The sequence below is a fragment of the Tachysurus fulvidraco genome, chromosome 21 (assembly GCF_022655615.1).
Source record: "Tachysurus fulvidraco isolate hzauxx_2018 chromosome 21, HZAU_PFXX_2.0, whole genome shotgun sequence".
Classification (NCBI taxonomy): domain Eukaryota; kingdom Metazoa; phylum Chordata; class Actinopteri; order Siluriformes; family Bagridae; genus Tachysurus; species Tachysurus fulvidraco.
In genome coordinates this window covers 10,228,248-10,241,340 of record NC_062538.1, presented here as the reverse complement: position 1 = coordinate 10,241,340, position 13,093 = coordinate 10,228,248, and the positions used below count along the sequence as shown (strand labels likewise).

Sequence of the window (13,093 nt, the reverse complement as noted above, 5' to 3'; positions counted from 1 at the left end):
ATTTCTACTAATTCAAAACCTGTGTCACTGCATCACATACTATTCACATCTATAGTTTAGTACAGGGGTGTCCAACCAGTCAGAGACCAAGAGCCACATTTTTTACTGTGTTACCGCAAAGAGCCACATAATACACATGGGCACACATGATCATTACATTTTTTTTCCTGCCATTTTGAGAGCGAACTTGACACATATTGTTTACTCAAATGATCTTGCTCCTACTGGGAAACTTTGAGGTATTTTTATCCCACTCACATGCGCATTTGACATAAATACCGTATTGAACTCAAACGAAGAGAACATGCACAATAAAAAGACACAAATACAAACATCGATATGAACGTAAGAGCTTCATGAAACCGAGCAAAGAGCCGCGTGCGGTTCGGGAGCTGCGGGTTGGCCGCCCCTGGTTTAGTAAATTAAATTATTATGGTAATTATTTTAACAGACGTTAAGCATTTAAAAACATGCAGATTTTACTAAAGTAAGCTGAAAATGTATTTTTTAGCTTGTGTTGCTAAAGCGGTTATTAATAAATGTTTATATTTACAATATACTTAGTCCAGTATATTTTGTATACAATCAACTCTGTTTACTTAGTTATAGAGGAACACTGTCTGAGATAACAAAACTCAGGACTTCTGGTAGTTCCCAGAATATCAATATCAACCAAAGGCAGTAGAATGTTTTCGTATTTAGCTCTCAAACTTTAGAATAGCTTTCCTGACAGTGTTCAGGGCTCAGACACCCTCTCCCAGATTAAATGCAGATTAAAGACATATCTCTTTAGTCAGGCGTACACAGAATACTTCCCATAATCTTGTGCTCTAGTACATCTGATCAAATGCACATTATCATCTTGCTAATATTATGAACAGCAACTATGCTTCTTCCTCTCCACTGTTTCTCTTTTTCTACACATCCCGAGGCATACAGAAATGCGATGAAAAACCATGCGAGGATCCTGAAGCATCTAGAGATGTACCAGCTCTAGTTGGACTCTGCTCCATGAAGTATTCAGAGATTCTAAAAGGACATCCATGTGAACCCCATGTGGTCTTGGTCTCAAAAACCTCCTCATCAATACACAATTGCTAGACTGTATATTTATAATCACACCCTCCAGTTCACCCAAATGAGGATGAGCTTCCCTTTTGAGTCTGGTTCCTCTTAAGGTTTCTTCCTCTTCCATCTAAGGGAGTTTTTCCTTGCCACAGTAGCCTCAGTCACCTCAGACTTGCTCATTGGGGATAAATAAACACATTTAAATATATCTAATATGAATCTTGAATTTTTGTATTATATTAATCTTTGTATAATATAAATTTTTTGGTATTATGTTTCTTATGTCTACTGTTAAATGCGCTATACAAATAAATTTAAACTGAATTGAGTTATTTATGATATGTCTTTATACTTTACCAAAAGTAAAAGTTTTGGCACCCGTAGTATCTCGGACATGTATGGAGCTTGTGATTTGCGAGCTACAGTACAGATGGGAATTTGTGACTAAATATGAAAAGTGTTATAATATAAAAAAGGATTGTGTATCAGAGTGTAAACAGTCACTGCGGTCTGATTCAGAATCATTGTGAACATGGTCATTTGGATTGAGAATAACGGTTATCTTTATATGAAAATTGTTTGCAGCATTTCTGTGCAGTCCTATCTACATCCCCATTTTTTCACTTTTTATACCAGCAAGCTAAACAAATAGAATAACACTGAAAGAGAAATCAAAGAGAGGATCAGAGTGATAAATAAAAAGAGAATAACAAAAGAGAGTGAAGGTTCACAGGAGATCCCACCTTCCTGACCTATAGCGTCTGAATGAAGGAAGGACAAGCGCAAAGGCAGGAAAAAGGCAAGTCGGCTCCATATAATCCCTGACTGGGGAGAATAAATAAAATGATGAAAGACTATCGCGTATATCCTGAATGTGGGAATCACCCCTGTCTGTGTGTAGAGGGAATCAAAGCCGCCTAGGCTGAGCCAAACCCCATGAGGGGATTACAAACACTGCACTGCATCTCAGCTTCCCTGTAGCTCCATCAATAAAATTCATCACACCGACACACACACACACACACACACACACACACACACACACACACACACACACAACATACTAAACCACAAAAATTCAGATAACGAGATAGTTGTAGTGATGTTACAGTATAAGGCGTAGTTCCTGCAATCCTGATTATTTTCCCATAACAGCATGTCCCGTAGCATGTGTTTTACTCCTCTTCTGCACAGCAATTTTTCAGTGAGTACAATTTTATTTATTAAATATAATTTATTACATTTACATTTCTTTTAATGTTGTATGTCTGGAACTGTAGGAAATTCATTACCCCAGACAGTTATAAGTTATGGGGAAGTCGTGGCCTAATGGTTAGAGAGTTTGACTCCTAACCCTAAGGTTGTGGGTTCAAGCCTCTGGCCGGCAATACCACGACAGAGGTTCCCTTGAGCATGGCACCGAACCCCCCAACTGCTCCCCAGGCGCCACAGCATAAACGGCTGCCCACTGCTCCGGGTGTGTGTTCATGGTGTGTGTGTTCACGGTGTGTGTGTGTTAACTTTGGATGGGTTAAATACAGAGAACGAATTCTAAGTATGGGTCACTATACAGTACTTAGCTGTATGTCACGTCACTTATAAGGCACTGATACTCCTAACACACATGTTCATCACTCTCTGCTTTATCATATCACCCCTCACTAAAAAAAATATTATTATTATAACTATTTTACTACAGCATCAATATAAACATTTAATGCATTTTTTTCTTAAATATATATGTATAAGGATATAACCAGTATTACTGATAAGCTATTTTGATGATATTTTAGTTAGGAATCATGCAGATTATCATCCTGAAATCCACAGGACAGCTCAGTTGGTAACACATCTGTTTTTCCAGAAGGAACTGATCCTCATTTCACACACTGTTTGAGAGGAATATATTATATATAAAAAAAATCCACAGCTGTGCCAAATGAGGCAGACAGAAAACGAGGGAAAACGAGACGGCTCAGGAAGCTATGCTAGTAGAATATGGAAACAGAAATGGATTTTGTTACACCTACAAATGTAGGAAAGCCACTTCCCGAAATATTGCCGGGGAGCTCCGCATGCTCTTCAGCAGGGTTGGAATCCCAAAGGACGTTCAAACCGATGAAGGTACAACATTCATATATAAGCTAATGGTGGATCTGTGTCGGCTTTGGCAGGTCAAGGACCTGAGGACATCCATTTACCACCACTAGACCAACGGGCTTGTGGAGCGTTTCAACCAGACCCTAAAGCAGTTGTTGTGGAAGGGGGTAGACGAGGAAGGCCTTCATGCTACAGACAGACGCGTCCAAGAAAGGGCTAGGAGTCGTCCTTTCACAGGAGTTCGAAGGGGAGGAGCCCCCAGTCCTCTTCATCTCCCAAAAACTGACCTCCACCAAAAAAATCTATGCCCCTGTGGAACTGGAACCCTGGCAATCAACTGGGCCATTGAGTTTCTCCATTCCTACCTAGAAGTCCTACACTTCACCTAACATGCACCCCTGCTCTGGATAGCCAATGCGAACAACACCAACACCAGGGTAACTCATTGGTTCCTCTCATTGCAGGATTTCTCATTCAGCACTGAGCTTGGAGGTCCAGGTCCAGCACTGTGCTGGGAGATCCAGGTCCACCACTGAGATGGAAGCAGTCCCCTTTTACGAAGAGAACACTGCACAGAGCCAGGCTCAGCAGCTAAAGGGAGGTAAGCAGAGAACCCTAGATGGAACTAACAAACTGTCTTCCTCTGTTGGTATTTCCACAGAATCCTCCATCTGACCGGAGCTCTGACTGCTTGCTGATCCTCGCTCCTGGAGAGTACCACATCACCCTCACACTGCCTAAGCTGCAAGCCCAGATGACAAAGATGCCCCCACACACTAAAGACAAGTTTGCTTTCTTTGTTTCCCCAAGTTGTTGCTTCTTTACCGCACCAATGTTCTCTGCACCCAACACCATCACCCATAGTGTGCAATAATGTATAAAGTGTTAACACTGGACTTGTAGAATTTAACGTGAACAAACTCAACTTTATCAATATGTCTCAGCATTTCATCCAAAATAAGCAAATAAAAAATATCTCTTCACTTAAAATGCTACACTGACACAATCTACTGGAAGTGAACTGTGTTACCTTAGAGGAATTTGATGTGAATCTCATTAGTGACACAGCAGCTCAGAACTCATTACTGAGATGTCTGTCTTGTAAACCAGTGTTTCTTCTGACATCTATTTGAAAGTTGATAATAATCATCTGGCTTTGTGGACTAAACTCCATCCTCCTTTTAAAAGCAGCCCTACACAGCTGTTGTGATGTATCACACAATCTTATTACCATCTTTAAAGGTGGAATGAATTTATTTAAATATCTGTTGTAAACTTGAGATTTTTGACATTATAACAAAAAAAACATTGGCATATTCCTTCACACAGGATGTGGTAAGTTTCTTGTTTCCGTTTCTGGGTGTGAAAATTTGGTGAAAATCTTTTGTTATTTTTTTCCCCTGTGTTTGTATGTTTGATGTTTGTCTGTAGGTTTGATGAATGTCTGCTAGTTGCCTGTTGTAACATTGCTCTAGGCCCAATTTAGAGCAGCAGAGTTCCCCAGGCCTCGATCTTCATGTGTGATGTGTATAGCATAGTGAGTAGGCGTAGTTACAGGACAGGACAGGCAAGGCAGACAGTTGCTTTGGACGCCAAGTTTTCCCTCATGAAGGCCACTAAGAACACGAGAATGTTAAACCTCAAAGCTCACCTCAGATGGGGAACACGCTATACCAGGAACCTCAGATAAAGAAGAGCCACCTCGCTAGTATGTAGGATTGGGCAAGTTTATTTTGAATTGTTAAACTTTTAAAAACCAAAAAAGAAAGTAAAAACAAGTAGAAGAGGACACATAGAAACAGAACTAACATAAGTTGTAGAGATAATCTCATAATGAAATTATTAAGAATAAAATATAGATAATGTTCATGTTTTTAGCTAGCCTGCTTGGTAGAATTCATCCCTTTACCAATGATGTTCTTTAATAGCCTATACACAGAACTAAAACATTGCAATTGAGTATTTCTTCTATCTTCCTGTCCATTCATTCATACATTTTCTGTAGCATTTATCTCACACAGGGTCAAAGGGAACCTGGCGTCTATCCTAAGGGCACACCCTATACCCAAACACTTCTTCATTATACAACCATTACAGCATTACCCATATTAAACTGTTAAATCAGTAATTGTGTGCACATCCCACCTTCTGGCAGGTGCAGGACAAAAGAAACTGCTAAAGTAAAACATTGTAATGACCGCAAGACTGTTTAAACTCCCATGCAGGTGTGGAGCTGTTTCTTCCATTGCAGTGTTTTTTCATTGTATTGTTCTTCTATGAACGTGTTCTTTTAATTGAGTAAAGGCTGGGGTTACTAGGCTTGTTTAGACCCAATTAAGTTAACTGATATCACAGGGTGGGTCAGTTGATTGCAAGGCCTATATATCCCCCCCCTTTTCAACAAATGTGTTTTGTTCGCCTGAAGAAGACCCAACAGGGTCGAAACGTTGCTTTTTAACTAATTAATAAAGATGGGAGTTTAAACAGTGTTGCGGTCATTACAATTTTTTACCATATTAAACTGTTTACAAGCTGTCTTGCACGTTCACTCAAATCAAATACAATTCTTGCTATTACACAAGTGTGTTTATGTTTACAAGAAACTTCCTTGTTTAGATACCTCTATTTTTGCACACTATATATATCTACTATATTATACATAGTACAATATATATTATGCTCAATGGTCAGTGCTATTTTGTGTATTTGTTCCTGTAGTGTTTTGTATTGAATTTGTCTCGCACTTTTTGCACTAGGTCACAAACGATAGACTTTATGTGGCTAGGTCAACTTACTTTAGCTCTTTGTTGTTTTATACTGTATATGGTCCTAGAGTATTGTTTCACTTCACTATGTACGGTGTCAGCTATACAGTATATTATTGAAATGACAATGAAAGTTTCTTGAATTAACTCTTGACTTGGCACAAAGATGACAAACAACTTACAGCACATGGCAATGGGTTGGTAGAGAAAACTGGCATACCTGGTGGAAACCCCAAAACACAAGGATAACATGCAAACTACACACACACACAAAAACACACACACACACACACACACACACACACACACACACACACACACACACACACACACACACACACAAATCAAATCCTCAACCCTGGAGGTGCAAGACAAACCAGCTAACCACTAATCCACCATGCCTTTGGGGGACCAAATGAGACCTTATTTATATCATTTTAATCATATTTGTAAATGTTTTGTACTTCAAACCAGACATCAGACATTAGACTAGGCAGTAGACATGACATGGAACTGATACTTAATATATAATTTGCTAGATTGTCTGTAAAGTTCATTATTCACATACAAAACACCAACATTGGTTTCTTTATATTGTGTGTGTATGGGTGTGTAATTAAGTTGCGTGTTTGTGAGTATTGGTTGTAAGTACTGTGATGTGTGGGTTGTCTGTAGGACAGAGAGGTTTTTCACTGTTATGTAATGGATTAATGTACTTTTCCCTTGCGTGATATTAATGTTATTCTTTGATTTCCAGTTTGTTAGTGTGGAATCTCCTCAGTGTGCCATATTATCTTCCTATTTCAGGAGTACACAGTACGTGCTAATTAGGGCTCGTTACTTCAGGTCTCAGTAAATCAGTACCTGAATGTACATTGTGCGTATATTTGGCATGCAGTATTAGAAATCTTTGAATTTGGAGGAACTCATTTACATGGCTGATGCTCTCGTAAACCAGTGTATAAATCCTAAAACTTTAATAACTCATGTAAAACATAAACGTAATCATTCCGCTCAGCTGCAGCAGAGCAAAAAATTTCAATAAAGGGAAAAACGTGTGATGTAAAGTCAGGTACGCAGAGGTGAAATACGAATTTCAATGAGAGATTATAACCGAATAAGCGTGTTTTATTACGATATGATTTATACCAATGGCTGAAGGCGAAGAAGCACATTTTATTTAACGCTCATCATTTTTCCCTTGCCTTTAGCTGAAACTTAGTTTGTGATAACTTCCAGCTCTGTGCATCACATCTGCTCCCTATCCTTCCTTCCGCTATTTGATAAACTGACACATGTCAGGAAATGAATCTTATTTGAGATGGAAAAGTAAATCCTAAAGCACTTAATTAAGATCAGAAATGTGTTTTTCTTCCTGCTTTCCCTCAATCAAGCTGCAGATTGGGAAATTTGAGTATTCATGAGATTCATTTGTGTATGTAAATGCCAGTGGGAAGAAGATGTACTGAAGAAGATGGACGCAAGACCAACAAGCACACAGCTGTCAATCAAACAAGGCAACGGAACGATTTCGGACTATTAATCCTCGTGAGTTTGGAAGCGGAAATTGGAGGATGATGTGAGGGATCAGACAATCAGACAGACAAGCAGCTTGGCAAGCTGGCAGAAGCTGAATGTCTGTTTATGTGCACGAGAGTATGCTGGAATTAGACTAGATGAACATCCAATTTAGCAGAAATGCTCACATTCGGAAAGGCCACAGTGTGGAGGAGGAGAGTTTTCAGAATTTCTGAACACACTTTCATGAATTTACAAATTCCACAGGAAAATGACCAAGGAGCAATATCTTGACCTTTGATCCCTGGTGTCAAAAAGCTGTTTTTGTACAGAAACTGTACAGAAATGAATAATTTTACAGTAAGACAGATAGATTTCTGTTGTTTTTGTTTGTTTGTTTGTTTGTTTGTTTTTTAAAGCAAACCTATTTCAAAAACTGACTACACAGGTGAAAGCCTGTAAGTGCTTTACTGAGAAAACAAAGAGATCGCTGAACAGATTATACAGAACATTCATAACTTTGCCCTTTATATAGTCTTGCATCATTGTCATTACACTTTAAATGCTAGTTTTAATGCTTAACACACTGCCTCGTTTATACAGGAGCATTTACACAATTAATTGATGAAATTCCACTTAGTTACTAAGTCTGAACTGTGCATTGGTGCTGGAAACCATCACACTGGGATTCTGAGCCCAGCAAATGTACCCAGTATAAAAACCACCTTAAAGAGCACTCGTTAAAGCTGCGTACACCACATCAAATGTGATGGGAATCAACGCTTTTCCCAACAAATATTCTGCTGAAACGTACGAGTTACTGACCTCTGACTGTAGCTGGTGTCTTTTCTCCGACAGTGCAGAGTGACGACTCTGTGTCCTTCATTTCTCACGTCCTGACTGACGGTCCACTGCACCGGATTAGTGACCTTCGCTCCTAGAAAAGCCACGTCGTCTTTCAGCTTCACCCTGTTACAGAGAGACACCGGTTGTTATTCTGTTTGTTTGTTTATACCTCTTTCCGTGCCATCGGAGTGACAAAAAAACAAGCTTGATATAAATTTGGACCTGAGTTCCTGATTTGTTACTATAGATATAGCACAGTTATATCCACAGATAACATTAGCACATCACTTAAACATAAAGACTTACACCAGTCAAGATAGACAGTCACAAGATAAACAGACGCAATCTTTCTTATTTCATCTCATTTCATGATTTTTTGTTTGTTTGTTTTATTGTAGTTCTTTTTATTTATTTGTCTGACAAAATCTATTTCTTTTATATTTATATTTTATTCTCTGTTTTTTTCTTTTCTCATTCTGTTTTCCTATTTCTTCATATTTTATGATTTAATATTTTCCTTTCTATTTTTCATCGTTTCTGTTTTTTTTTTCTTCTTTCTAACATTTTAAACAATTCCTGTTTATTTGTCTGTGTGTTCATTTTTGTTTCCCCGATGCTATTTTTATTTAAATTTTTTTCTCAAAAGGGAAATCTGAGCTTACACGTCTACGGAGTTGGTGCAGATTAATTCCAAAACAATATCTTTTCATGCATTGATTATGCAAAACTCCTAAAGTTAATGTGTAATATTTGAAGCCTCCCCTGCGGTGACTAACAGCCCTCGTCTTAGACGCAGCATTTCCAGCACACATTGCTATACTTATAAATATAATTTTATGTTTTATGACTGTTATGATGTATGAGTATGCTGTAAAAGGTTTACAAAGTCTAACAGGATGCTGGTGAGTTGTCTCGACGCTTCTCAGTACAGATCATTAGAACCACGTGTCAGTTGTGCAGCTGTGTCCTGTCGTGCCGGCAGCTTATCACAAGCAGATAAAAAACAAATAGAAATGCACAGCGTCTGGAAAAAAATAAGTCATGAATGACAGATAATTCTCTACACTGACAATACAAAGCAAATAAGTCTGAAACTAATTAATTAGAAATGCATACAGAGTAGCACAGAGATAACTAAACAGCCGAACAGAAACGTGTACTGAGACAGTGTCCTCAAAAATGTATGGTAGCAATTACCTTCCTGTCAGTGTGAGAGACTGGAGATTCCTTATCGTGCACTTTAACGCCGCCGCCGCCGCTGCTGCTGCTGCTGGCAGCAAAAATGAACTGAAAACTGCGGCACGAGTAAACGAGCAACGAGAAACACACTGTGTTATATAGAGTCTGAACTCTAACAACTATTACAGCTTTTATTACAGCAACAAGTCCTTACTAATGAATAAACCGCTGTGTGTGGTTCTGTTCTGGTAAAAACTTAACAGGCGTGGTGGTGCTTTGAAGGAGTTTCCATCCATCCATCTATCTATCTATCTATCTATCTATCTATCTATCTATCTATCTATCTATCTATCTATCTATCTATCTATCTATCTATCCATCTATCTATCTATCTAATGAATAAATCACTTCAAAAACTTGACCAAAACATATCATTTATAACAGAATGCAAATGAGAAGATTTCCATGTCAAATGTGTGCCAAACAAATCAGACCTGAACAAGATTTCCTCATCCAACTAAACACAAAATTCGCATACTCCTCATGTACACAGTGAAAAGCGTTAAGCTGGTAGTCACCTGACCTTCAGCTCAGTATCATATTATGAATTATCATCTGAGTAAAAGTGAAGGTTTCCTCATAGAATAGAGCAGGGAGGGTGAACACAGTAAGGCGTAGAGATGTATGATTGAAGAGGATGCACAGGATATTTTCACTTTAGCTGCTGTGACAATCAGATGTAAATGATAATGTTGAATAAATTGGAAAGCCTACTTTCAGATGGAACTGCTGCAATCTTTCTCATAAGGCAGTGATTTCTAAGGAAAATTTTTCCTGTGGTGTAAAACGTGTCTAGCGACGCTGCTGGTGACAACACTTTTATTTTCAGTTTCTATTCCTCTTAAAACCACCGTGGTTTCCATGATTTTTTTATTTATTGAAGAATAACCTGTCCTACATTTTACCCAATTGTAGTTGCAATTAATGTTAAACTATAAGTACATTCCCTCACCAACTTTCTCTTTCTCTCTCTCTCTCTCTCTCTCTCAAAGTAAATACAACAAAAAAACATAGCTTGTAAAGTTATTAAGGAAACTGCATTTTCCTTAAGGGAAAGTTCTGTCACAGTTTTCCCTCTGACTAAACATGCTAACACTGGAGACTCCTTGTAGATAGGTTAAATAAAGACGTTCTTACAATATACAGAAAACATATGAACATCCAGCTGTAATCCACCTTGAGAATGAGTCCATGACAATGAGCTGTTACTATAAAAACCTATTATATCCCACATTACCATGTACTGAAAAATCCCCAAATCAGCATTAAAAAAAACTGAATTTTGCAAGTAATCAACAGCATTTTGAAGTTTGGAGTGTTTTTTTTTTTTGGAGGATGAAAAAAAAGGAAGTGTTTGCCCATAATAGTCAGTGCTATATATGGTGGAAAAGAACACAGGGTGTGAAGCAAGGAGGTGGCAGCATCATGTTGAGGGGGTGTTTTGTCATAAAATGGAGGAGGATCATCTAGAACTGATGCAACACCTCAAGTCATCAGCCAGAACGGTCCATTTTAGTCCCAACTGAGTCTTCCAGCCAGACACAGATCCTAAGCATACCGCCATGGTCGGGTTAAAAACAACACTGGAGTAGCTATTGAATGAAGGATTGAAGTCCTGACCTGAATCCTTAGTGAGTTAAAACATTTCTTTCAGGTGGAATAAGCCAGATTTCCAGCCTGGCATGGTAACGTGACTTGTTTGCAGCTGTGAAAATCTGAGATCGAATCGCTTTAGCCTTCAGACTTTTGGCCTTAACTGTACAACTGATCAGTCATGCTCCTGTTTCCCTGAAGAATGTATGAGTTTATATTCATCTAAGCCTTGTGAGTAGCATGTGAAAGGTTATCCCAAGCATTTGATTCAAACGTAAGCAATAAAAAGTCACTGGCATCAAATACCAACAAAAATGCAGGTGAGGTTGTGTCTTTTATAGCTATTCTTTGAAAATGACCTATTTTATAGAATTAAAGTAAATATCACAATGGATGTATTTAACACAGGATATGCACACTTCCATAGATGTGTGTCGTAAAAATGTTCATCTTTTTTTCTCCTTATGTAAACCTTTAGCCTTAACTGAAACTGCAATGTATCTGTAGATGTAGCTACAGTGAAGAAAAAAATACTCAGGATTGTGTGTGAGATCTGATGTACTGTTTCACCCCACATACTGTACATACAGACTACTGTATATCCACAGGGGCCTGTGCTGCATTTTACGGTTCTACGGCTGCAGAGGCTCAAAGGCCCTGAAGTGGTGATTTCACTAATCTTTTCAGTCACTCTCTTTTCATTCACATTGAACATTATGTGCAGTTTCTGCAGCCTGGACTGCAGGAGAACAGCGATGGATGGCTATTCACCACACACACACACATACACACACACACACACACACACACACACACACACACACACACACACACACACACACTCACAGACCTTCCTTCTCCTCCTCATTGTTCCGTGAAATTCCCCAGATACACAAAAAGATTTTTCTCAGATAGCCTCAGATAAAAATTAGTTCCAATAATATCTAAAACTTGTACAAAGTGTCTTTAAATTCCAGCATGACTGAAAAGCACTCTGACGATGTGCAGGTTGAACAGACGGTACAAGAACGCTACAGAAACGTAAAAGAGAAAACGTCCAAGATGAATAAGGAAGCCGAAGCACTTAAGAGCATCTCAGAGTTAGAGAGGATGATGCAGACAGATCCTGCGCTAAGTTCAAAGGGTTCTTCGTTCTCATGTCTCTATGTCTTTGATCATATCGCAGTGCTAAGCTGGGGTAATATCCTGACTCTGGGCTTTCTGACAGCCATAGACAGGAACATCTGGATTCATTTGGGTCAGATGCAGTCTTTCTTTACTTCTTCCTTCACTTTTGTGCCAGAATAATGAAGAATAACTGTGGAGGGGGGTAAAAGATATGTCCCATCATACCATATCAAGACGTTTAATGCACAAAGAAATATTAAGGAGCTGTTTTCAGGTTTTGGAGGTATTTGGAGTGGAAAATTTGAGACCAGGCAACCCTGCATACCAGTGAAAGCTTGGAATAGATCACACAATTCTGTCATTCTAAACTTTAAGTTATTGTACTTTTATACTGTCAAATGTAAAATCAACTATAAATGAAAACAGAGGAAGAAGAAGAAGAAGAAGAAGAAGAAGAAGAAGAAGAAGAAGAAGAAGAAGAAGAAGAAGAAGAAGAAGAAGAAGAAGAAGAAGAAGAAGAAGAAGAAGAATTGTGGTTATCACATGACTTCTGAAGAACCCATTTATTTATTTGTTTGTTTGTTGATTTGTTTGTTAGTTATTGTTTTTGTTAATAATAGTCATCATCATCATCATCATCATCATCATCATCATTAAAAGTCTTAAATCAATCAGCAAATTCTCTATGGATTTTCAAAAATAAAAATCCAACATAAAAACGAGTAAAAAGAAAAGAAAACACTTCCAGTGAAAATAAACAATAAAAGTCATTAGAACAACAGCTATTTTTTAAGTTCTTTTTTTATTGAAACAATGGGTTTATTTTAAAGTAAATG

At 38.2% G+C, this 13,093-nt stretch overlaps 1 protein-coding gene across 1 annotated transcript in view; it reads right to left on the bottom strand.

The window, feature by feature from the left end:
- Window positions 1–13,093, bottom strand: part of si:dkey-112m2.1 (transmembrane protein 132D) — a 142,241-nt gene that overhangs the window by 56,261 nt on the left and 72,887 nt on the right. The window contains exon 3 of the mRNA XM_027139867.2: window positions 8,277–8,420. Coding sequence (XP_026995668.2) covers window positions 8,277–8,420 — 144 coding nt within the window. The remainder of the gene's footprint in view (window positions 1–8,276; window positions 8,421–13,093) is intronic.